Source organism: Cyprinodon tularosa, unplaced genomic scaffold (assembly GCF_016077235.1).
Source record: "Cyprinodon tularosa strain WSP-4 unplaced genomic scaffold, ASM1607723v1 ctg318, whole genome shotgun sequence".
Taxonomy (NCBI): Eukaryota; Metazoa; Chordata; class Actinopteri; order Cyprinodontiformes; family Cyprinodontidae; genus Cyprinodon; species Cyprinodon tularosa.
Genome location: NW_024039028.1, coordinates 1847370 through 1875169, shown reverse-complemented (window position 1 = coordinate 1875169; position 27800 = coordinate 1847370). Strand labels below are relative to the sequence as shown.

The window sequence follows — 27800 nt, the reverse complement described above, 5'->3', positions numbered from 1 at the left end:
AGTGAATAGTTTAATACATTTTCTCCACGACAGATAAAAAAAAAAAATTCTAGAAAAAAAAACAAAAAAAAAAACTAATAAGCATCGGAAGAAGAACAAACTCCATTTTAGAAAGAAGATAAAATGACAGCGTGTCCCTCAGCTGACTTCCTCTGCTTACCTCCTGTAGGGCCATGAGAGCGTTCACCTGCCATCGAAGATCAACAGCAAACCCCTGACACACCTCCCGAACCTGGGGGGGGGGGGAGATCGCACAGAGCTCATGAAACTCTGCTCCAGGTAGGGGGGAATGAGTTACTGGTTAGCCGGCTCCTCCTATTATGACTCAGTTAACTAAACATATTCTTTGTTGAGGCCGTTTCCATGGTGCGACTCACCAGGCGGGAAAATGGCGCCTTTAGGATGAGCATATCGGTGCTCTTCTGGTACTTGCGGATCTCCATCAGGGCCCTGGTTCCCGGTCGGAACCTTCTCTTCTTGGGAGACGCTAAAGACTGCCCTGAAACGCAAATATAGAATTATAAAATATAATCATGTCTGCAGAGCTTTTATTGAGCTTTGGTTTAATACCTTCTTTCTTTAGGGGCTGCAGCCCTCATTTATTTTGCTTTATTTCATGTTGAGATTTATCCGTGTGACTGAATATTGCATCATTTATTAATAACAGTATGTCTTTATGTGGTTTTTAATTTAAACTCCTCATCAGAGCAAATAAGTTTAAAACAGACAATTCCAAGTAAAAACTGTAAAACTGAGGAGCAGTCTGTCCTCTGGAAGTTGTGAAAGTGTTCAAAGTTTCCACGTCTCCAGGAGAGAACATCTGGATCAGGCTCTTACTTGACGCTTCAGGTGGGGCTCCACTTTTCCTCAAGGATTGTTGAGTGGATGTGGAAGCGCCGGGGGTCGGCAGCGGGGGCCGATGGACGGGGGCTTTGGCCTTTCTGCGGCTCATAGCTGAAGGACGAGTCATGCTGTCTGATCCACACACAGGAGAGGAGCGGAAGAAGTATCTCACTGGGAGGAGCAGAGGACAGCATCAAACAATAGGTCCATCAACGGGACACGTTAGAGACGGGTCTGAAGATTAAACTCCCACAGCAGCAGAGCTGACAACAGAAACACTCCACCTATAAAAACATTTATATCCTCCTTAAATTCCTTCATTATGAGCCCCTTTCTCCTGGTCCAATAACAGATATTTGCCAAACGGTCACCATCAGTGGCTTTAGTGGGGAGCCGGTGTTCTGACAGACCGGCATACCCCATCAGACCAGCATAGCCATAGTCAATACGCTTGATGTCAGCTTTGCGTTTACCCTATTCTGGTGATGATCCAGATCACCTTCTGGATCCAGGAAAGATTCTGTGAATTCAGGTATGAAGCTGAGGTGGAGGTCTGCGCTCTCTGGGAGCTTCTCCAGTTTCTGGCTGATAATGGAGCAGTTTCTCATATTGGTATCGAATCAGGATGTCCAGAACATTAAATCAGTTCATAATTCACTGATTTAATTCTGAAGATCTGGATGGGAAACATCATTTTTAGTCTATAACAATATAATCATAAACATATCGATACTAGTGCTAAATGATAACATTCAATAACCAATTAATAATAAAAAGTTAGTTAATGGAGGCCTTAAGGATAATTTAGAAATCAATGTCTGAGTTATTGAACTGATCCTCTGGCATTAATAGAAGAAACAGTTCAGAAATAGAAATATCTGATCTGTTTTCTCCTCTCTGCTTCCTAGATTGAACCTGTCTGAAACCTGAAACCCAGAAGAGTTTCTCTGCCGGTAATCTGCCTGTCTGTTCTCTGAAGAACCCTGGAGAACTATTCCTGTCTAAGACCTGCCTGCCCGCTCTCTGAAGAAACCGGAAGGGAAACTCTAATCGGTAATTTGCCAACACTCAAACCAAGCTCTGCCTCCGCCTAGCCCTCAGCCTGCCGACAACCTCTGGACCCTCAAGGTTCCCCCCTCAGCCGTTCAGCTCAACTCCAGTACAGGCTCAGCCCTGCACACTTTCATCCTGCAAATTACCTGGACCTCCATTAACTCCTCTGTCCCCCTCTGCAGTGAACCCACTAGTGACCAGTCCTGGACCTGTTAACTCTGTGTGCATTTCAGAATCCACTCGTGACCAGACGAGTTCCCCTTGGGATCTGTTTATTTATTGTATTCCATCTTCTAAATAAACCTTTGAACTTTTATCCAGTCTCGGAGTGTTCTGCATGTGGGTTAGGCACCTGAAGCCAAACATGACAGAACACTCTGGCCAACAGACTAACCCAGCGGAATCACTCCGGAGGATGTTGGAGCAACAACAAACTCTGATTCAGAGCCACGACACCGCCCTCCGTGGGTTAAACACACGTCATGACCAAACAAACCGCTCTTTACAGGAGATAGCCGGCTATCTTCAAAATGCTACACCAAGAACGGAGCCCGTTCAACTTCCGGTTCAAGAGACTAATCCTCCACTCAGGTCAGAACCCGGTCCGTCGTTTCCTGAATTCCGTCCTTCACTTCCTGAAAAGTTTTTTGGCAATCCAAGTAAGTGTAAGGTGGGGGCAGTCTTGTCCCAAGTAGCCTATCTGATTCTGACCAGAAAACTCATCCATGGGCATTTTTCTCCCGCAGACTTTCGCCCGCAGAGCAAAATTACGATGTCGGAGACAGAGAACTCCTAGCAATTAAACTGGCTCTGGAAGAATGGCGGCATTGGCTGGAGGGCGCAGAGCATCCCGTTCTGGTATGGACAGAACACAAAAACCTATCATACATTCACTCTGCTAAGAGATCCAATCCCCGTCAGTCCCGTTGGTCACTATTCTTCTCAAGATTCAACCTGATAATCTCCTACCGGCCTGGCTCCAACAACATCAAACCCGACTCTCTATTACGCCTGACAAACCTGAAACTCCGGACTCCATTCTCCCTGCCAGCTGCACGGTGGCTACTGTCTCCTGGGAAATCTCTGATTTAATAAAACTGGCCCAAGCTTCTTAACCCGACCCAGGTAATGGTCCACCCAGCAAAACCTATGTTCCCTCTTCTGTCAGGTCCTGTCTCATCCACTGGATGCATTCAGCCAAGTTTTCTGCTTACCCCGGTGTAAGCAGAACCATTGCCCTGATCTCTCGCCGCTTCTGGTGGCCATCCCTTCACAAGGATACGAAGGAGTATGTCCTAGCCTGTTCCATCTGATATCGAAATAAACCTTCACACCAACCTCCCTCTGGTCTTCTTCATCCGCTACCTGTTCCAACTCGCCCCTGGTCCCACATCGCCGTGGATTTCGTGACCGGTTTGCCCGCATCCAGAGGTATGACCACCATCCTCACTATAATCGACCGATTCTCAAAAGCCTGCCATCTTGTTCCCCTCAGGAAACTCCCGACTGCCTTCCTAACAGCACGGCTTCTGGTCAAACATGTTTTCAAGCTCCATGGAATTCCCCAGGAGATTTTGTCGGACAGAGGGCCTCAATTCACCGCACAGGTCTGGAAACACTTCTGTTCTGCTCTTGACACGAATATCTCTCTGACATCAGGTTATCATCCACAATCCAATGGTCAAACAGAACGTCTAAACCAGGAACTGGAATCAACCCTTCGATGCTTCACTTCAACCAACCCGATCTACTGGAGCCAATACCTTCACTGGGTAGAATACGCACATAATTCTCACACATCATCTGCAACCGGTCTGTCCCCTTTTGAAATCTCTTTAGGTTATCAGACACCCTTGCTCCCGGCCGACGAAAAGGAAATCTCTGTTCCATCAGTTCAGCATCACATCCGCCGTTGTCATAAAATCTGGAAGGACACCATTGCCGCTCTGAACCGGACATCTGCTCAAAACAAGAAATACGCTGATCGCAAACGACGTCCAGCTCCCACCTATACACCCGGACAACCGGTTTGGCTCTCCACATGTGACATCCCTCTCAAACCATGTCCCGTAAACTCTCCCCCAGGTTCATCGGTCCATACAAAATCGAGTCCATCATCAACCCGTCTGCCGTCCGCCTGCATCTGCCATCCTCACTCCGGATCCATCCAACATCCCACGTATCTCAGATTAAGCCTGTCCTGACCAGCCCTTTGTGCCCTCCCTCCGACTCCCCTCCACCCGCCCGGGACATTGATGGTCACCCTGCTTTCACCGTCCGCCGGATCGTAGACTCCCGTCGCCGGGGCCGCGGCTGGCAGTACCTGGTTGACTGGGAGGGCTACGGCCCGGAGGATCGCACTTGGGTTCCTGGATATTTTATTCTCGACCCTGACCTGATTAAGGAATACCGTGAGTCTCTGCCATCTACTTCATTTGGACCGCCAGGAGGCGGTCGTTGAGGGGGGGTACTGTTGGGATCTGGAGGTCTGTCCACTTTCTCCACCAGAGGGCGTACTAGATCTCCTGGAGCCGGAGCTGATTGCAACCACCTGTCGCTCATCTGCTCATCAGGAGATCTGTATTTTAGGAGGCAGAGGACGTCTCTCCAGCGCCAGAGTGTTTGCCAGTTACGGTTAGCAAGCCTGAGCCAACCTGCCTGTCTGAACCTCTAACTCCCTGAAAACCAGAACCTGAACCTGATCTGTTTTCTCCTCTCTGCTTCCTAGATTGAACCTGTCTGAAACCTGAAACCCAGAAGAGTATCTCTGCCGGTAATCTGCCTGTCTGTTCTCTGAAGAAACCGGAAGGGAAACTCTAATCGGTAATCTGCCAACACTCAAACCAAGCTCTGCCTCCTCCTAGCCCTCAGCCTGCCGACAGCCTCTGGACCCTCAAGGTTCCCCCCTCAGCCGTTAAGCTCAACTCCAGTACAGGTTCAGCCCTGCACACTTTCATCCTGCAAATTACCTGGACCTCCAGTAACTCCTCTGTCCCCCTCTGCAGTGAACCCACTCTTGACCAGTCCGTGACCTTTGAACTTTTATCCTGTCTCGGAGTGTTCTGCATGTGGGTTAGGCACCTGAAGCCAAACATGACACTCGTACCATGTCTGTTGGTTGTTCTGTTCTTTTACATCTCTTTGCAGGTGAAAATGTTTTATCATTATCTCCCTTTTATCTCCTCTTTCTTTCACCTTTTCTCCTTTTTTCTGTTTTTCCTTTCCTGTTTTCCTCACATTGCAGTGTCCGTATAATCTGTAAAACTCCCTGCATAATGATAATAAATCTATTTATATGCAGAAATCAAGCGTAACACTATGGCGATAGCCGTACTGCTCCTCTATAGAAAGTAAAATCTGTTGGGTTCTTTTTGGGATCAAGACAATAATTCTTATTGCCACATGGCCAGACAGGACACTGGACTGCAAAAGAAAGAAGAAGAAAATATTTTACTTGGAATATGGAGCCATGATACATTTTGATTTCTTAAGGTTTTTATTTTCAAAGTGCCTTTCATGCTGTCAAATTCAATAGTTTGTCGTCCTCGATCTACAAACGGTTTAATGAAATTACCTTTTTTTGATTTGACCTTTTTTTAGGGTTAAATAAAACCCTAACCCTAACCAAATATTCAGACTTATTTTATTGATATGCACAGTCAGATATTTAACACTGGATTTTATAGGAACTAGGGTTGTCACGATACTAAACTTTTCAACTCTACCTTGCTAACTGTCCTTATTGTAATGCTAATAACCTGTGATGTGACCAGCCCTTCTACAGGAGACTGGATAAAGGCTGAAACAAACTGGCATCAGAACCAGAGCATGCTCCAAACACTTTTCATTACCTTCTCCTGCAACCTTTGACCTTTTTGCAGGAATATATTTATAAGTCAGATCTAAATCTTTTATTTAAGCAAACCTATTGAACAACCAGATATCATACGGGTCCTAGTTCCTGAGCAGGTCATAACCATGCTTTTCCAACAGGGCAAGGCAGAGACTATTTATATTGTCCGTTCACCAACAGACTCATTTATGTTGCAAAGCTCACTATGTTAAAGAAACGTAGAGAATAATTGTATTTTGTCTGTTGTGACGCCTTTTAATGTCATTCAACATTTCAGCTTAGAGAATGACAAACAGTCTGATTTCAGTACTGGAGTAACATTTATTCCACCAAGGAAAAGCTCTACATATGAAGCTACAATTGTCCCATTTAGCAGTTTTTACAAACCCAAGGTGAGTCCTTCCTGCATTTGTGACAGGTATACTGTGTGCAGCGCACACAACGCTCAGTGCTGTGGTTCCTGGTGCAGGGATTGCACACCTGGCCTGCTTAGAATAACAATGAAACAATCTAAAAAAATAGAGTTCAGTACATTTTCCCAAAGTAAGAGTTGTAGTCTGAACTAGATGAAGTTGTCTATGTGTGCTATAAGTTTGGTAGCACTACAATGATCTATAGTGTAATTATTGGCTATTATATGCTTATAATAACAATGAATAAATCTCCAAAAATACAGTTTGGCCTATCTTGCCAAAGTAAGAAAGAAAAGAATGTTAGAACTGTAAATATACAGTGATATGTTTATATTACTAGTTTTTTGAATGTATTTATTACTGTTTTCAAGGCTGCACTTTAAAATATGAAATTGTCTAGAGCTGATCTAAACGAAATTTTCTTTTTGTTTACACCTGTGTGTAAAAAATGACTAAATAAATCTGTCTAAGTCTCTAAGTCATAAGTAACTCTTGGCTTTTATATGCTTATAAAAACAATGAAAAAAATAGAGTTTAGCACATTTTCCCAAAGTAACAGTTGCAGTGTGAACTAGATGAGGTTATCTATGTTTGGAGGCACTACAATGATCTATAGTGTAATTATTGGCTATTATATTATAATAACAAAGTAAAATAATCTCCAAATATAAAGTTTGGCCAATCTTCCCAAAGTAAGAGTTGTAGTCTGATCCAGATGAGATTATCTGTTTATCCTACAAGTTTGGAGACACTACAACGATCTATAGTGTAGTCATTGCTCATTTTATACTTATTCTAATAATAGAATAGAGGTGCCATTTGTCGTTTAGGCTTTTGGAAATTCCTCAGAAAAGTATTATTTTCCAATCCAATGAATGTGATAATAATCCACCTCTCCTTGGTGACGCTTTTGAATATTTCTCTCTGATTATTTTGCAACTTGCAGACGGAGCATTTGCGGAGCAGTTTGCTCCCCATAGGGTCCAATGTAATTCTCCCTGCGCGATAGGAGACTCGTTTTTAGGAAAAAGCCGAGTCTGTGAATATATTGCCAACTTTACTGCAGTTTCACCATGCTGTCTGCATGGCTGCAGAGGAGGAGAGAGGAGAGATTTCTTGAGTTATTTTTCCCCCCAAATAAATAATGCTCATTATTGTATAAATGCTCATTGTTGTATGAATATTGTTGCTTGTTACAGGGTTCCAGCTCATGCAGCTATCCCCCCCCCCTGCTTGAGCTAAAACCGAAACTGAAGGGGGTGTAATGTTTCTCCAGCCACAGCACTAATGGGGCATTTACATCTGAAAAAGGATTCATGAGTTGATAAGTACTGCGGGGTAGGATTAGGGGCTGATTCATCCATCCTGATTCATTTAGGCCTACTGATTTTAAAATTTTATTTCAATTTAGTATGGGAAAAAAGTCAGAATTCTGAGGAAAAAGTCAGAATTCTGAGAAAAAGTCAGAATTCTGAGATTAAAGTCAGAATTCTGAGAAAAAGTCAGAATTCTGAGATTAAAGTCAGAATTCTGACTTCTTTCCCATACTAAACTGAAATAAAATTTAAAAATCAGTTAACCTTTTTTTTTGTTTGTGTCAGTGGCCCTACTCCTCTTTCGCAGCGGGGGGATTGCAGGCTGAGAAAATTCTCGTATCTGTGGGATTTTTAGTGTTAAACACAGAGAAACTGAGGCCCCGTCCACACGAAGACGAACCCTGGCCTAAACGCACAAATTTTTCACCAAACCAGCCTCCCATCCACACGAAGCCGGCGTTTCGGGGGTCTGTAAACGATCATTTTTTTATTCAGCCTTCAGAGTGGGAAGATTCTGAAACGCCGTTTTCGAGTTTCCATCTTTACACCCTAACCGCATTTTTTTTTTTACACGCATGCGTCATAGCGTCGCCTCTAAACACGCAAGCGCGACACATCACAACAACAATGGCGCCGTTGCTAATGCTACTCACCCTGCTGTCGGGCTTACAACAGAATCTTCTTCTTCTGGAATATCTCCAGGAAGAACAGAGCAATATCGACCACATAGTTCAGCACCTGAATTTGACTTAACCACGAAAATGGACCCGCAGGGCAACCATGTATAAATATTAGCGCGCATGCCCAACATTTCGTCGCTTATTTTGCTTTGGCACCACAGCGCCACTTACAGGCCTGGCATACATTTTGCAGCGTTTTCATGCATTCGTGTGGATGCTCACATTTATTTTACGTCTCCGTCTTTACGGCAAACGTTTTGGAAAATATCAGCGTTTCGTGTTCGTTTTGACTTCGTGTGGACGGGGCCTAAAGCTAAACATCCGATTAAAACCTTTTCTTACCAGAAAGCAGGAGAGGAGAAGCTTCAGCCTTGGAGCTGCTGACGTTTGGTCCGGATGAAAACACACAGATTCAAACAATGCTTCGCTCCCCGCTCGACCAGGTAAGAGCAACGGTGACACGGGGGGTTGGGGGGTGGTGGGTGGGGTGGGGGTGAAACAAGTGATGAAATGTTGGGTCAAATGGGTTATTTTATTTATATATATATATATATATATATATATATATATATATATATATATATATATATATATATATGTTAGTACTGTAAATATACAGTCGTGTGTTTATATTACTATTTTTATGTAGCTATTTATTAATGGTTTTCAAGGCTGCACTTAAAAAAATGAAATTGTCTAGAGCTTTTTTAAATGAAATTTCTTTTTGTATACACTCATGTATACAAAAAATAAATCTGTCTAAGTCTAAGATGCAGGTACTATGTTGGAAAACAGCTTTTTTTTCTCCACCTTTCGGAACAAAAGTGTCATTACAAGGAATAGAAAAACCTCAAAGCAGAATGGGTGAACAACATTTCTATCATATCTGATCTGGATGAAAATAGAGATTTATTAGAATCGGAATTTTGTACACAAGTTCCTCCTAAAAAGGATGGATGGATGATGGATGGATGGATGATGGATAATGATGGATGGATGGATGGATGGTTGGATGATGGATGGAAGATGGATGGGTGGATGGATGGAAGGATGGATGGATGATGTATGGATGGATGGTGGATGGATGGATGGATGGATGGTGGATGGATGGATGGATGGATGATGGATGGAAGATGGATGGGTGGATGGATGGAAGGATGGATGGATGATGTATGGATGGATGGTGGATGGATGGATGGATGGATGGTGGATGGATGGATGGATGGATGATGGATGGATGGATGGATGGATGATGGATGGATGGATGGATGGATGATGAGGGATGGATGGATGGATGGATGGTGGATGGATGGATGATGAGGGATGGGTGATGGATGATGATGGATGGATGGATGGATGGATGGATGGATGAATGGATGATGGATAGTTGGATGGATGGATGGATGGACGGATGGATGGATGGATGAGGGATGGGTGATAGATTTTGGATGGATCGATGGATGATGGATGGTTGGATGATGGATGGAAGATGGATGATGGATGGATGGATGGATGGATGAGGGATGGGTGGATGGATGGAAGGATGGATGATGATGGATGGATGATGGATGGATGGATGGATGGATTATGATGGATTGATGATGGATGATGGATGGATGAGGGATGGGTGATGGATGATGATGGATGGATGATGGATTGAGGGATAGATGGATGAATGAGGGATGGGTGATAGATTTTGGATGGATCGATGGATGATGGATGGTTGGATGATGGATGGAAGATGGATGATGGATGGATGGATGGATGGATGGATGGATGGATGATGATGGATGGATGCGGGATGGGTGATGGATGATGATGGATGGATTGATGGATTGATGGATGGATGGATGATGGATCGATGGATGATGGATGGATGGACGGATGGATGGATGAGGAATGGGTGATGGATGATGGCTGGATGGATGATGGATGGATGGATGGATGATGAATTGATGGATGATGGATTGATAGATGGTGGGTGGATGGATGATGAATTGATGGATGATGGATGGATGGATGATGGATGGATGGATGATGAATAAATGGATGGATGATGGATGGATGATGGATTGATGGATAGATGGATGGATGGATGGATGGATGGATGATGGATAGTTGGATGGATGGATGTATGGATGGATGGACGGATGGATGAGGGATGGGTGATGGATGATGGCTGGATGGATGATGGATGGATGGATGATGAATTGATGGATGATGGATTGATGGATGATGGATGGATGGATTGATGGATGATGGATGGATGGATGATGGATGGATGATGAATAAATGGATGGATGGATGGATAATGCATGGATGATGGATGGATGGATGATGGATAAATGGATGGATGGATGATGGATGGATGATGGATGAATGATGGATGGATGGATGGATGGATGGATGGATGGATGGATAAATGAATGGATGGATGGATGGATGGATGGATGGATGGATAATGCATGGATGATGGATGGATGGATGGATAGATGGAGGGGTGGAAGATTGATGATGGATGGATTATGGATGGATGATGGATGGATGGATGGATGGATGGATGGATGGATGATGGATGGATGGATGATGGATGGATGATGAATAAATGGATGGATGGATGGATAATGCATGGATGATGGATGGATGGATGATGGATAAATGGATGGATGGATGATGGATGGATGATGGATGAATGATGGATGGATGGATGGATGGATGGATGGATGGATAAATGAATGGATGGATGGATGGATGGATGGATGGATGGATGGATAATGCATGGATGATGGATGGATGGATGGATAGATGGAGGGGTGGAAGATTGATGATGGATGGATTATGGATGGATGATGGATGGATGGATGGATGGATGGATGATGGATGGATGGATAGAAGAGGGGTGGATGAATGATGGATGGATGGATGGAGTGATGGATGGATGATGGATGGATGGATGATGGATAAATGGATGGATGGATGGATTGGTGATGGATGATGATGGATGGATGATGGATTGATGGATAGATGGATGGATGGATGGATGATGGATCGATGGATGGACGGATGGATGGATGATGAATTGATGGATGAGGGATGGGTGATGGATGATGGCTGGATGGATGATGGATGGATGGATGATGAATTGATGGATTATGGATTGATGGATGATGGATGGATGGATGATGAATTGATGGATGATGGATGGATGGATGATGAATAAATGGATGGATGATGGATGGATGATGGATTGATGGATAGATGGATGGATGGATGGATGATGGATAGTTGGATGGATGGATGGATGGATGGATGGACGGATGGATGGATGAGGGATGGGTGATGGATGATGGCTGGATGGATGGATGGATGATGGATAGTTGGATGGATGGATGGATGGATGGACAGATGGATGGATGGATGAGGGATGGGTGATGGATGATGGCTGGATGGATGGATGGATGGATGGATGGATGGATGGACGGATGGATGGATGAGGGATGGGTGATGGATGATGGCTGGATGGATGGATGGATGGATGGATGATGATGGATGGATGATGGATGATGGATGAGGGATGGGTGATGGATTGATGGATAGATGGATGGATGGATGGATGGATGGATGGATGGATGATGGATCGATGGATGATGGATGGATGGGCGGATGGATGGATGGATGATGAATTGATGGATGATGGATGGATGGATGATGGATGGATGGATGATGGATTGATGGATAGATGGATGGATGGATGGATGGATGGATGGATGATGGATAGTTGGATGGATGGATGTATGGATGGATGGACGGATTGATGGATGAGGGATGGGTGATGGATGATGGCTGGATGGATGATGGATGGATGGATGATGAATTGATGGATGATGGATGGATGGATGGATGGATGATGAATAAATGGATGGATGGATGGATAATGCATGGATGATGGATGGATGGATGATGGATAAATGGATGATGGATAAATGGATGGATGGATGGATGGATGATGATGGATGGATTATGGATGGATGATGGATGGATGATGGATGGATGGATGATGGATGGATGGATAAATGAATGGATGGATGGATGGATGGATAATGCATGGATGATGGATGGATGGATGGATGATGGATGGATGGATAGATGGAGGGGTGGATGAATGATGGATGGATGGATGGATGGATGGATGATGGATGGATGGATGATGAATAAATGGATGGATGGATGGATGGATGAGGGATGGGTGATGATGGATGGATGATGGATTGATGGATGGATGGATGGATGATGGATCGATGGATGATGGATGGATGGACGGATGGATGGGTGAGGGATGGGTGATGGATGATGGCTGGATGGATGATGGATGGATAATGAATTGATGGATGATGGATTGATGGATGATGGATGGATGGATGGATGGATGGATGGATGGATGGATGGATGGATGGACGGATGGATGGATGAGGGATGGGTGATGGATGATGGCTGGATGGATGATGGATGGATGGATGATGGATGGATGGATGGATGATGAATTGATGGATGATGGATGGATGGATGGATGGATGGACGGATGGATGGATGAGGGATGGGTGATGGATGATGGCTGGATGGATGATGGATGGATGGATGATGGATGGATGGATGATGAATAAATGGATGGATGATGGATGGATGATGGATTGATGGACGGATGGATGGATGTATGGATGATGGATGGATGGATTGATGATGGATGGATGGATGGATGGATGGATGAAGGATGGATGGATGGATGGATGATGGATGGATGGATGATGGATGGATGATGAATAAATGGATGGATGATGGATGGATGATGGATTGATGGACGGATGGATGGATGTATGGATGATGGATGGATGGATTGATGATGGATGGATGGATGGATGGATGGATGGATGATGGATGGATGGGTGGATGTATGTTGGATGAATGGGTGATGGATGGATGGATGATGGATGGATGGATGATGGATGGATGGATGATGGATGGATGGATGATGGATGGATGGATGGATGGATGATGGATGGATGATGGATGGATGGATGGATGCATGGATGGGTGGATGGATGGATGATGGATGGATGATGGATGGATGATGGATGGATGGTGGATGGATGATGGATGGATGGATGATGGATGGATGGGTGGATGTATGTTGGATGAATGGGTGATGGATGGATGGATGGATGGATGGATGATGGATGGATGGATGGATGATGGATGGATGATGGATGGATGGTGGATGGATGATGGATGGATGGATGATGGATGGATGGGTGGATGTATGTTGGATGAATGGGTGATGGATGGATGGATGGATGGATGGATGATGGATGGATGGATGGATGATGGATGGATGATGGATGGATGGATGGATGGTGGATGGATGGATGGATGCATGGATGGGTGGATGGATGGATGATGGATGGATGGATGGATGATGGATGGATGATGGATGGATGGTGGATGGATGGATGGATGCATGGATGGGTGGATGGATGGATGATAAATATATATACATTTATGCTTCTATGAAATGTAGTTTGAAAATAAAAAAAGAAGAGTGAACAGCTGTTTTTGTTCTAAAGGTTTTTTTATTTCTGTATTTATTTTTAATTCTGGCAGGTTTGGTCCTCCATATGTTATAGGGATTCACTGCAATCTATAAAGCTGTGGTCTGTAGTGATTATTATGAACAGGAGGCTTATCACAGAAGAAATATACATATTTATGTTCAAATTCAGTTTTTGTGTTGGATTTTATTTTATATATCCTCTTAACAACAATACTGTTCAAGTTAAATAAGAATCTGTTTCTATTTTTAAATCAACGTTTTCTTTAATGTTTGTTTTTACAGGTATTTTTCTGTCATTGCATCCTCCTTGTTTCTATTATACCTGTGTTTGTCTATAATGTTTAAATATAGTAATAAAACAGAAAAAATATTGCTGAATATGTAGAACTATACATCATGATACTCTATGGTTTTAACCCCACCAAACTAAAAAAATACACTGAATCATGTTCTAAGTGTACGACCACTGTTGGAGCAGTGGCGTATCTGTAGCTGAGCGGAAGCGGCTGGATCAGCTGATCAGGAAGGCCAGCTCTGATTGGATGCCCTCTGAAAACAGACGGATCCTAACTAACTGAATGCTCCGGCTTCCACACCTTCTCCAGCATCGTCTGTCGCTGCTAAACCTGCCGACGGCACCGAGGCTGCTTCAACCACGTCAGCCTCTTCAACCCAGGGGGCTACCACCCTCACAGCATCGTCATCATCGTCCTCTTCCTCCCCTGAGCCAGGAGAAGCGAGTGGTGCAGGAGCTGGAGGCAGTAGTAGCAGCTCAACAACAACTGCTGCTGACCTGATCAAGGCTGCACTTTAAAAAATGAAATTGTCTAGAGCTGCTTTTCAAAGTGAGGGCCGCCAGGGGGGCCGCGGAAAGATGGGAACAAAAAAAAAAGGTTATACATGAAATTATTTTTATTGAATAAAAAAATTTAAAATATTCCTGTCTGGGTATAACTGCATTATGAAAATCATTCACCTAAAGCTTACAAATAATATTTTCTGGCTGTATGTAAGACCAGAGTTTCCCACCCTAGCTGAAAGCGCTCTGAAATGTCTCCTTCCATTTGCAACCACTTACTTGTGTGAGTCTGGCTTTTCCACTTTAAAAGTTATGAAAACTAAACACAGATCACGTTGGAATGTGGAGAACAACATGCGTGTTGCTCTGACAGACATCAAGCCCAGACTGGACAAACTGTAGAAGCCATTAAGCCCACTGCTCCCATTAGCATGTATGTCTATCTGTCATGTAGCCTACATTTGTTGTTAGGCCTGCATTATATAAAATGCCTGCATGTTTAGTTTGGGACAAACTTTTATTTGGTTTACAAATCTTTCTGTTTTTGCAAGGTATAAAGAGGTTCATCGTTTAAAAAAATGTTATTCAAATTAAAGTGTTGGGCCTATGTTATTGTTATATTTTATTCATTATATTAATGAATTGAAGTTTAATAAAATATAATTGTGACATCATCTTTGCAAAATAAATGTGTTTTTATTTAGGTGGTTTGTTCACTCATTTTTTAATTCTGTCGCTATAGCTTACATGGGAGTTTTTACGCATGTTTCATATGAGGGGGGGCCTCAGCTGAAAATGTACTGGTATAGGGGGGCCTTGGCACAGTAAAGGTTGGCAATCCCTGATCTAGAGAGCTGATCTAAATTTATTTTTGTTTACACTTGTTTACACAAAATGAAAAAATAAATCTGTCATAATGTCTCCCATCCCATGCCGGTTCAGCTGGTGCTGAACTGGACAGCTCCTTCAGTGACAGCCTGCTGCACCTTAAATGCACCAGGGAGCGTTATCACAGATCCTTCCTCCCAGCAGCTGGAAGACTCTAGAACCACCACTGTTCCCAACAACCTCAACCAGTTCTCCCATTCATGCTGATTCTGCTCAGTTTCTACCTCAGTCAGTTAAATAACCTGCTGCTGTCATTCTTATATTGTAAAAACTGTACAGTACACTATGTTATTAACTCTGTCAGTTATTTTTTATACACTTTTTAAAGCCCACATTGTGTGACCACTTTTGCTAGAATCTTTCGCTTCTGCTGGAGCAGCACAATTTTCCCAGTGTGGGACAATAAAGTGACTTTCTATTCTATTTTCTATTCTATAATAGCCATATTCATAAGGTTTGCAACAAATGCAAGGAAGAACTGGTATACTGGGAGTTATGATTGATTAAATATGTTGAACGACTGAGTGGAGCGGTTGACCCCCCAAGATTTAATTTATCTTTGTATTGTAGAGATTCATTCAGGGAAATGTAGTTTCTGTCTGTTCTGTTTTTAGATAAAGACTTTCACTAATTCATTTGCTCCAGAAGATGAAGTTGAACCTCACAGACGCTTTGCTCCATGAACCACATGATCAGGAAGGTTTACTGTGACGAAAGCTGCACAGCATCTTTCTGATCCAAGGAAGCTCTGAATGCACCACAGCCCAAAGGACAGAGACATTCATCATGGAGAGAAAGGAAACCAACACAAGTGGATGTTTTCCTCAAATATTTCAGGAGACTGCTGCTGAAATTACGTAATGAACATGAAATATCCTATTGCTATCCTAAAATCCTAAGTTTGACGCAGAGTAAAGAGCCGGGTTTCTGTTCTTGTTTCATCTTTGGTGCCTTCCAAAACAACCGGGCTTAAAATCCTTTAAGGTTTTTTTTTTTTTGTCACTTATATTTTATTATTTTTGATCATACAACGAACATACAAATAAAAAGGAACAAAGTACATTAACATGAACATGTCTGGGCAGCACCTTCTTTTTAGTTTTTCTGTTTATATAATGTCCATTTTTCCCATTTTTTTTCATCTGTGGTTCTTGTAGTCTCAGTCTTTCCATGAGAAATATGTCTTCAATCGTCGTGATCCATTGGTCCTTTGATGGCACGTTTGACTTCCCCCATTTCCCTGTTATATATTTCTTTGCAGCTATCAACATTACTTTTACCAAATAGTTATCCTTTTCATGGATAGTATCATCACCAAAATTGCACAAATAGAGAATTTCAGGTTTCATTGGAATTACATTCCCTAATACTTCACATAATACGCTGTAAACAATTTCCCAGAACTCCAAAAGTTTTGAACACTTCCAAAAAAAACATGGGAATGGTTGCCATCTATCTCCCCGCACTCTCTCCAACATTCTTGATGCCTATGCATTTGTTTACTTTTGGACTTGGGCGTAATAAAAAATCTCATTAGATTTTTCAAGGCAAATTCCCTCCATGTCCGAGAGCCAGTAGTTGTATGGTGTAGTTTCCACATGTTGAGCCAATCAATATCTTCAATTTCTAGGTCAAATTCTCTTTCCCATTTTCCCTTTACATAGTTAGTTGTTTGCTTATCAAGGTTTATTAGGGCTTTGTATAATGCCGTTATTCTTCTAATATTACTGTCTTTGTATGCTTTAATTATAATTTGGACCACTTCGCTCTCTTCCATGGAGGGCCTCGTTTGTATTTCCTTTTAGTAATAGTTTCTCATTTGGAGATATCTGAAAAAGTCATTTTATCAAATTGGTATTTATGTGCCAGAGTTGGGAAACTCTCCAGCCTCCCATTGTTTTCCAGAACACACCAGTCTGTAACTCCCTTAGTTGCCCAGTATCTATAAATTTGGTCGATTTTATCTGGTGTAAATTTGCTATCATACGCTACCTATTTTAGTTTAGTTGTATGCTTTTGGATTTTATGCAGATGCAGTATTCTGAACCAGATAATAAACGTTTGTTTAGTTATCAGGTCTAAATGAATTTTATTTTTTTCATAATTATCTTTGTCTCTGAGCAAGTTTTGAATAGGCTGTTCTACTCATCCAACTTCTATATCTTTCCATTTACCATAATAATATGGATTACACCAACAATAAATATATTTTAATTGTGAAGCCTGGTAGTATTGTTTTAACTTTGGTAACGCCATTCCTCCCATTTCTTTGGGTAGCTGGAGAGTTTTATATCTCACCCTAGGTTTCTTGCCATCCCAAATAAATCTAGATATTATTCTATCCCATGTTGTAAATGGAGTTCTACTGACCTCTGCTGGTAGAGCTTGAAATAAAAAAAAGAAATCTAGGTAAGATGTTCATTTTTACTACCGGTATTTCAACTCTGGAACTAAAATCTAGGGGCAAGGTGGTCCACCTTTTTATGTCTTTTTGTTTATTGTCTTGAACCTTCAAATAATTAATATTATTGAGATCAAGAAAGTCTTGAGGAATTTCTATTCCCAGGTATGTGATCGGATTAATTTCCCAATTTAATTTGTAGGATTTTTCTATATCTAGAGAGGGTGTATAGTGAAATTTTAGAATTTGCGTTTTTGAGACATTTATTTGTATCCAGATATATAATCAAAGTGTTTCAGAAGCTTCATCAATGTAGGTATAGATCTATTTGGTTGTCTGAAATATATAATCACGTCATCTGGAAAAAGCCCCACCTTATGTTCCAGTCCGTTTACAAAAACTCCTTTTATTTCCTGATTTTGTCGATTATGGAGAAAAGAGTCGATGAGAGCCCACAGTTTGAGTTGATCTCTGTAAATTAATTTTATCTGTTAGACTTCTGTTTATTTTTATTCTGGCGGTTGGCTTGCATTACAGTGTTTTAATAATTCTAACAGACTTATCACTGAAACCCATTTTTCTCAGAACTAGGTATAGAAAGTTCCAACAGACACAATCAAATGCTTTTTCCGCATCAATACTCATCATGACTGTGCTTCTTTTCTCTCTGTTATATGTTAAGCTTTCCTAATGTTATCATTTGTCTGTCGGTTACTCATGAATCCAGTCTGGTCTTCGTCAATTAATTCTGACAGAAATGTATTTAGCCTTTTGCAAATTATCAATGTATATATTTTATAATCAATATTTAATACTGAAATTGGCCTATAGTTAGACAGAATTCCTGGTTTTTACCCGGTTTAGGAATTACTGGTATTATTGCTTCTGACCATGAAGCTGGCATTTTATTTTATTTTAGGGTCCAATTTAAGGTTTTATAAAAGGTTGTTATTAGTTCATTCTTAAATATTTTGTACCATTCAGCTGGGAAACCATCGCTTCCTGGTGATTTATTATTTTTTCAAGCCTTTCTGGCTTTTAATACTTCCTCCTTTGAGATCTCAGCTGTTGATACATTATTCTGATTGGTGCCAATTGATGGTAGATCCAATATTTGTAAAAACTCCTTCTGTTCTTCAATGTCTGCAGCCGGAGGTTGTGTATAAAGTTTTTCATAGTAGGTTCTGAAAATATTTTCAACTTCTTCAGGTTTATGGGTTAATACATTTGTATCTGGATCCCTGATCTTATAGATTGTATTTAATGTCTGTTCTTTTCTTAATCTTTTAGCCAGAAGTTTTGTTGACCTTGGTCCCATTTCATAATAGTTTTGTCGAAGGTAGACATTTTTTTTATATTATTGATGCATTTCTTATTTTCTTGAATTTTCAGTTGTATTTCCAATTTTTTTTGTCTTTAAGAGCTGCTGTTCCAAGTCTTTAAGCTTTTCAGAATAATATTCATGTTTTCATTTTTTTTTTTTTTTTCAGCGAAGCCGTTTTAGAAATAATTTTTCCTCGCATCACTGCTTTTAGAGCATCCCATACAACTAATGGCTTCACCTCTCCATTGTCATTTTGGTCAATATATTGTTTGATTTCTTCTTTCAAATCTTGTATTAAACCTTTGTGATTCAAAATGCCCACATTTAATCTCCACAAAGTCCGTTTTTCCCTGCTAGCAACATTAACTCTGATATATATAGCGTTGTGATCTGAAATATCTGCGTTCACAATTTTACATTCCTCTACTTTATATTTGTCTGAATTGTTTATAAAGAAATAATCTATAAGCGAATGAACCTTGTGGCTGAGGGAGTAATGGGTAAAATCCTTCTTGAAGGAGTTGAGGTTCCTCCATATATCAATCATTCCCAATTCCTCCAGGGACAATTTTACAAATCTCGTCAAATGTGTTTTATGTTTAACACTTGTGTATAATTTGTTGTTCAAAATTACATTAAAATCCCCTCCACATATTAAAATTCCCTCTGCTTCTGTTTCTGTAACGTTAAACATTGATTTGAAAAAATGTTTATCCCTTTCTGGAGGGACGTAGACATTTACTATTGTGATCGTCTCTTCTTCTAACCTCCCCTTTATGATCACATATCTGCCTTCCTTATCTTTAATTTCTCTTTCTAGATCAAATGTTGTATGGTTGGATATTAAAATAGCTGCCCCTCTTTTACGCCCCTGTTTAAATTAACTATAATATGTATTTCTGAATCTCATTTTTCGTGTTCCTCATCTCGCAGATGTGTTTCCTGTAATGAAGCAAATTGTATTTTTTCCTCTTTTAATTTCAGTAGCACCTTCCCTCTCTTTTTGGGTGTAGTCAAACCATTCACATTCAATGATACAATATTATAAGTACGCATATGTTTTGTTTCAAACAAGTTGATGTGCACCCAGAAAAACAAACAGACTGAACCAATATTATGAACAAAAACAGAGCGCAGAACTGGCGCCTTCCAAAATGGAGGTTTCTTGAAACCTCTCTCTTTCTCCCTGTTGGTGGGTGGGCAGGATATCCTCACTGCTGATGAAGGCCTGCCACTAGACACCTTAAAGCATCCAACTAATGGAGTTATTTGTCTAGCAATGTCCAACATAGTCTCCCTCAACCTTTAAAGTCGGCAGTTATGTTTACGTGAGCCATTGAACTAGCACTGGGCTGTACGGTTCTAAATAGTATATTACATTTATAGTAACTTAATAAAATAATATCTTAGCCCTTTTGACCCTATTGTATTAAGAGTCTTGTTGGGGAGGTCTGTTACCTCTGTAGTTAAGTCTTTAATCTTGTTGTGGCCGTTGATATTTGCGTAGCTTATCTCTCGTACGTTGTCCGGTCTCCAGCACGGATCCTCCGCTGCTCACTCGCTGCCACCCTGTTGCTGTTTGAGTGCGGCGAGTCTCCCCACTGCTCTCCCCTGGCAGATGCACCTCCTATCCCCTCGCTCTTAGGTCCAGCGCAGCGTCCATGGCGTTGTCGTAGCTTTTCATTCCATTGCTCCAGAAGACACGCATTCTGGTGTAGGGCGTTTGGAAGCAAATATTTCGCTCCTTCAACACTTTCTCGATGCCTATATAAGCACGCCTTTTCAGTACTATTTCTGTTGGGTAGTCGTGGTCGAATTGGATCGGTTTATCTGACACTCATATTTTCTTCTGCCACGCTTTCTTCAGAATCATTTCTTTTGTTTCAAACTCCAAGAAATTGACCATTATAGGCCTCGGTCACTCACCGGGCTTTGGTTTAAAGGGAGGGGTTCTGTGTGCGCCTTGTATAGGGAGCATTGTGTCCTTCGGTAGATCCAGTTCTTTTTTCAAAAGTTGGTCTAAAAATGTTACAACCTTTTCACTGTCCTCTGGAAAACCAAATATACGGATGTTATTTCTCCTAGATTTTGCCTCCAGCTCAGTGATCTTGTCTTGCATATTTCGAGTATGATTTAGCATCTTCTGGAGCGAGCCATTAGTTCCATTCCTCTAGTTCCGCAATGCGAGCTTGGGCCTCAGCTAGGTCAGTTTTTTGCTCTTCCATCTCTTTGTTACTTTCTTTGAATCTGGACTCCATATCTTGACGTAGTGACGTTATATCATCACTAAGCTCGGTTTTAAACTAAATTAGATCACTACGCACTGTGGTCCGGAGGTCTTTAATTTCTTTGCTAAGCTTTGCTAGCCCCTCGAGCATTAGCCAAGCATGGTCTGGATCCTCTTCGCCCATTTCTTCCTCCTGCTCCTCATGACCGCTCTCTTCATTTCCAGCAACCTCAGTCGGGCCTTTTGGTTTTCTATAGCTTTTTCGCATTCCCGTTCCACTCATATTGTTGTTATGAGTCGTTTTATATCGAGTTCTCGATTTTTGTGGAGTTCTAGTTCACCGACGTTAGAGAGCTACTTGCTATGCGTCTTCACTGTCCGTCATCTTCCCAGAAGCCCCCTTTAAGGTTTATTTTAGTCCTGACGGAACACATGTTCATATATGACAAACCTGCAGGAAGGTTGCAGAACAGGAAGCCTTGCTTCTAACAGGTCTGCTACATCATCAGTCAGGTAAGGAAAGACAACGCTCTCTTCATGGTTGGAGAAATATCCGAGTTTCCAATGGAAATGTGGGCGCAGGTCTAGGAAGGCCAAGAGGAAAGGAGCTTCCAAAGTATCTTTATCCATGAAGATTAAAAAGTCCCAAAGAGAAGATTCTGATGAGCTTGAGTAATCAAAGCATTTCATGATGGCGTCTCTGTCAAATTTAAAATTCAGGAAAGCCTGGAGGAAAACGACTCTCTGTCTTCAGCTGTTAGATGGTGACTGAAACAGATTGGATCCGAGTCTGGAAGAAAAAATGAGGTAATTTCAATTAAAATTCAAAACCATCATTTCTAACTGAGATAATGTCCCTAACAAACCACAGCTCTGATGATATCCATGTTTTTAGGCCCCAACATGGCCCCCAATAACGCCCCTAATATAGTCCCAACATGGCCCCCAATAGAGCCCCTAATATTGTCCCAATGGCCGCCAATGACACCCCTAACATGGCCCCCAATAACGCCCCTAATATAGTCCCAACATAGCCCCCAATGACACCCCTTACATGGCCCCCAATAACACCCCTAATATAGTTCCAACATGGCCCCCAATGACACCCCTAACACGGCCCCCAACAACACCACTAATATAGTCCCAACATGGCCCCCAATGACACCCCTAACATGGCCTCGAATAACACCTCTAATATAGTCCCAACATAGCCCCCAATAACGCCCCTAATATAGTCCCAACATGGCCCCCAATGACACCCCTAACATGGCCCCCAATAACGTCCCTAATATAGTCCCAACATAGCCCCCAATGACACCCCTTACATGGCCCCCAATAACGCCCCTAATATAGTTCCAACATGGCCCCCAATGACACCCCTAACATGGCCCCCAATAACGTCCCTAATATAGTCCCAACATAGCCCCCAATGACACCCCTTACATGGCCCCCAATAACGCCCCTAATATAGTTCCAACATGGCCCCCAATGACACCCCTAACACGGCCCCCAACAACACCACTAATATAGTCCCAACATGGCCCCCAATGACACCCCTAACATGGCCTCGAATAACACCTCTAATATAGTCCCAACATAGCCCCCAATGACACCCCTTACATGGCCCCCAATAACGCCCCAATATAGTCCCAACATGGCCCCCAATGACACCCCTAACACGGCCCCCAACATGGCCCCCAATAACACCACTAATATAGTCCCAACATGGCCCCCAATGACACCCCTAACATGGCCTCGAATAACACCTCTAATATAGTCCCATCATAGTCCCAATAATGCCCCAATATAGTCCCAACATGAACCCAACAATGCCCCTAATATAGTCCCAACATGGCCCCCAATGACACCCCTAACATGGCCCCCAATAACGCCCCTAATATAGTCCCAACATGGCCCCCAACAATGCCCCTAATATAGTCCCAACATGGCCCCCAATGACACCCCTAACATGGCCCCCAATAACGCCCCTAATATAGTCCCAACATGGCCCCCAACAATGCCCCTAATATAGTCCCAACATGGCCCCCAATGACACCCCTAACATGGCCCCCAATAATGCCCCTAACATACCATACCATACCAACTTTATTTATAAAGCACTTTAAAACAACCACAGTTGATACAAAGTGTTGTACAATTTAAGAACACAACATAATAAAAGTAATTTAAAAACAGTTTAAAAAACAAAAACATACAATTTAAAAACTAGATCCCACTGGTGTTGAAAGCCAAGTAAAATAGATGGGTTTTAAGACGAGCTTTAAAAATGGGCAAAGAAGGGGCCTCTCTGACCTGCAAAGGTAAGTCATTCCATAATTTGGGGCCCATAACAGAGAAAGCCCTGTCCCCTCTGAGCTTCCTTTTTGATCTCGGTTCCTCCAAGAGCAGCTGATTTGCTGACCTGAGAGACCGATGGGGTACGTAAGGATGAAGAAGCTCAGTGAGGTAAGCTGGGGCAAGATTATGCAATTATTTAAAAACAAACATAAGAATTTTAAAATGAATCCTAAAATATACAGACAGCCAGTGAAGTGAGGCCAGGACAGGGGTCACATGTTCTCTCTTTCGAGTACCTGTCAAAAGTCGTGCAGCAGCATTTTGTACTAGCTGCAGACGTGAGAGCAGCGACTGACTGACTCCCAGATAAAGTGCATTACAGTAGTCCAATCGAGTTGAAACAAAAGCGTGGATCAGTGTTTCAAATGCTGCCTGGAAAGAAAAGATTCACTGACGCCAATCGCCTTAAATGATAAAAGCTGGACTTAACCACGGCTCTAATTTGGCTGTCCAATTTAAAATCACTGTCCACCTTAAAACCAAGATCTGTAATAACAGGTTTAAAATGTACCTGCAAAGGTCCCAGGTCAACAGAGGAGGACTCACAGGAGCCACTGGGTCCAAAAACCATCACCTCTGTTTTGTTTTCATTAAAGTTTAAAAAGTTCAAGGCCAACCAAGCTTTAATATCTCCTAGACATGCCAGGAGATGTTTGATTGAATGTACATCCTGCTGCTTTATGGGCAAATAAATCTGACAATCATCAGCGTAACAATGAAAAGAAATCCCGTATTTCCTAAGGATAGAACCCAGAGGCAATACATAAAGAGAGAAAAGCAGAGGGCCAAGAATTGAGCCCTGTGGGACACCATAAGACATTGAAGCAACAGATGATTTAGAGCCACTAATATTCACTGAAAAAGTTCTCTCCTCCAGGTAAGACCTGAACCATTTAAGAACAGTGCCATCAATACCAGCAATGTGGTGCAATCGCGATGTTAAAATATTGTGGTCTACTGTATCAAAGGCAGCAGTTAGGTCAAGTAACATCAGAACCAGTGGCGGCCGGCCCATAGGGGGCGCTGGGGCACCGCCCTCCCTGATAAGAAGAGAGAAACGTAAAATATATTTTTAGAAATTAACTCATAAATGTCTGTTTTACTCTCTAGACTGTGTAACTATAAGCAAAACAAATTATATAAACTACATTTCCCTATCTACTGTCATTAATTTGTGGATTTCCACAGACAGACTCCTACCGTCTCTGTTCTGGGGGCTGTGATCAGACTGACCCACATTTGCAGAGAATCTGTCAATCATGTACTATTGCTAGGTGAATTTAATGGCCAATCAGCGTCTCGGAACTTTATGGTATTGGGGCGCTGAAAATACTGCGCTTTTACAGGCTTCTCTTCTGAACCCAAGCGCAGGTGCAGACAATTAGAGGGAAGATGGCGAATGTAACGAGCGAGATGCAGCTTCCACCAAATTCGGTGAGATCCTTATTTATCTACCCGTTTGCCAGAAGAACATCCCTGTTGTATGATATGAACATTTCATTTCATGGTTATTGTGACTGTGACGAATCCACCTCGTCGCTTAAAACAACCTCTCTAACTTTGCGCGCCACACACACATTCCTGTTATACTGTGTTTGTGAGGACCAATACACTCGCGCTGAGACCAGTAGCTCCATGAACTTAAAACACACAAGCTGTTCCTGGTTAACTGCTGGCATATTGAGGGTGCACACTTAATATTTCAGTGGGGTTAGCCGCGTGTGTGTGTGTGTGTGTGTGTGTGTGTGTGTGTGTGTGTGTGTGTACGTGTTTATGCGGGGACTTGTCATCTTCAGTCTGGCTGCGTCTTTGCTGGGTTCAACCCCAGTTTGGTGTAATTGAATAAGTCAATGAATCTGTGTAAAAGAATTAAGTTGTAAAAATTATTTGTTTTTGTACATCAATTGTTTGTGGAGGTAATATATGGACAAAACTGATTAATGAGAAGAAATCAGAAATAAGAGAGCCTGAGGTGAGGGGCTTAAACTATTTAATGAGGGCTGTGGGAAGAAAAGCGGCAATTTTTGTTTTCTGTTTCTTTGTTACATTGCTGGTAACTGGAGGGAGGCTGAGGCCCAGAGTATCTTGTATATGTTTAGTTTCTTTTGCACCCTGTTTTGAGTTTTTGAGCTCAATAAATCACCAACACCGGTAACCCGACTGAGACTGGATTCTTGGAGGCCAAAGAACCCCGTCACAGTGACCCAAATCATCACTGTTACTGTTATTATATAGTAAATTAAATCATTACTGTTAAATTGTATGTATTGTCCAATTGTTTATTTGAATTCTTATTCCGGGTTAGTTGGAGACATACACTAGGCTATATCAGCCCCACCAAAAATATTTTTCACCAGCCGCCACTGATCAGAACAACATGGTGTCCAGAATCACATGCAAGAAGAACGTCATTAAAAACTCTTATTAAAGCAGATTCTGTACTATGAAGAGTTTTAAAGCCTGACTGAAAAACCTCCAGAATGCCATTGTCATCTAAAAACTGTGTCAGCTGACAGTACACAATTTTACACAAAGAAAAGGCAGCTTCGAAATAGGTCGATAATTAGCCAGAATAGTCGGATCAAGGCCAGGTTTTTTAAGCAGTGGCTGCACTACTGCATGTTTAAAACTAGCAGGGACCACACCTGAGGACAGACTGCTATTTATAATTGCAAGAACAGGCTGCCCTATGCTAGGTAAAATATCTTTAAAAAGTCGTGGAGGCACAGCATCCCGGGGGGAACCTGATGGCTTAATGTGGCGAACCACATCCTCTAACATTAAGACAGTCACAGGCTCAAACTGATTGAAAGCAGCCGAGCAAGGGACTGAAATTGAAGGGTCAGAGTCAGGAGCTGTGATAAGAGCCCTGGTACTACCAACCTTTTCAATAAAGAAACGCATAAAATCCTCACACACAACAGGAGAAGCTTCCAAACAGGCATTCTGAGAAATATTAATCACAAAATCAATGGTGTTAAATAAAACACGTGGGTTATGACTGTTTGAAGCAATGATATTTGCCAAATATTCCCTTTTTGCCTCTTTAACCGTGCTCTGGTAGAGACGCCAACAGTCTTTTCAAATCTGAAGAGTAACCTGCAGTTTATCCTTTTTTCACCTGCGTTCAACACGACGACATTCCTTCCTTGCAGCACCAGTTCTGTCATTAAACCAAGGCTCAGGTTTAATCCTGGGGTGCCTGGTTTTTAATGGAGCAACCGAGTCCAGGATGGTTTGACAGGAAGAATAGAACCAGGACCAGAGCTCTTCTGTATCGAAGTGGAGGAAGTCAGATGATTCACAGAGTTGAAGAAAAGCAGTAGAGAAATGAATGGCAGTGGAGGGGTTAATAATCCGACAGCGCCGAGCAGCAGCGCGAGTTTTAACTGCGGTAGGTGTCAAAGTAATAGTGAATAAAACAGGCAGGTGATCCGAAAACACAGCGTCACAGATTTCAAGGTTTGTCGCAGGCAGACCGCAGGAAATGACCAGGTCCAGTGTGTGTCCATGTTCATGTGTAGGGCCTGATACAGCCTATACCAGGTTACTCACCAACACTCAGCCATGTCTCAGTCACACACAGAAAATCCAGATTTTGGTGACTAAAAAAATCCCGAAGAATAAAATTTTTATTCACAAGCGACCTGGCGTTTACCAGGCCAATCCTAACAGGAACTTGATCCTGGGCTTCGACAGGTCGGAAAACCCGGATCAGCGGTCTCAGGTTTTGGTGACACCGTCGGCGTATGTTGAGCCGAGAAAGGCAGGGGCGGCGGTGTAGAGGGACTTCAACGCCAACCACTGGCACCAAGCAGGCATCAACAGGATCCAAGAAACGCCGAGTCACCCGGGAGCCCAGGAACGATCCTTGCGATGATCGAGTAAAAGCATAACAGTGTGTCAAGTAAAACTTCAGCTTCACCAGCCGGCCGCTTCATCTACCGCGACGACGACGACGTTTCCTTCGAGAGAGCAGCACAGGAACCCGGAACAAGTGGCTCGGAATCTCCGCCAGAAGCGGGGGCAAAGATTGTCGG

General features: G+C 42.4%; 1 protein-coding gene across 3 annotated transcripts in view; it reads right to left on the bottom strand.

Annotated features, from left to right (window-relative positions):
* The window catches only part of LOC119788443 (histone H3-like centromeric protein cnp1), a 53504-nt gene that overhangs the window by 2813 nt on the left and 22891 nt on the right, over window positions 1–27800 (bottom strand). Inside the window, exons 1-4 of one of the 3 annotated variants that reach the window (XM_038292770.1) lie at window positions 8501–8616; window positions 838–1014; window positions 378–499; window positions 161–232 (exon numbers count right to left, since the gene is read on the bottom strand). In XM_038292770.1, the coding sequence (XP_038148698.1) occupies window positions 161–232; window positions 378–499; window positions 838–970 (327 nt within the window). In that variant the 5' untranslated portion in view covers window positions 971–1014; window positions 8501–8616. Of the gene's footprint in view, window positions 1–160; window positions 233–377; window positions 500–837; window positions 1015–8500; window positions 8617–27800 lie in introns of those variants that run through there. The other 2 variants (XM_038292772.1, XM_038292771.1) reach the window with 2 other exon arrangements.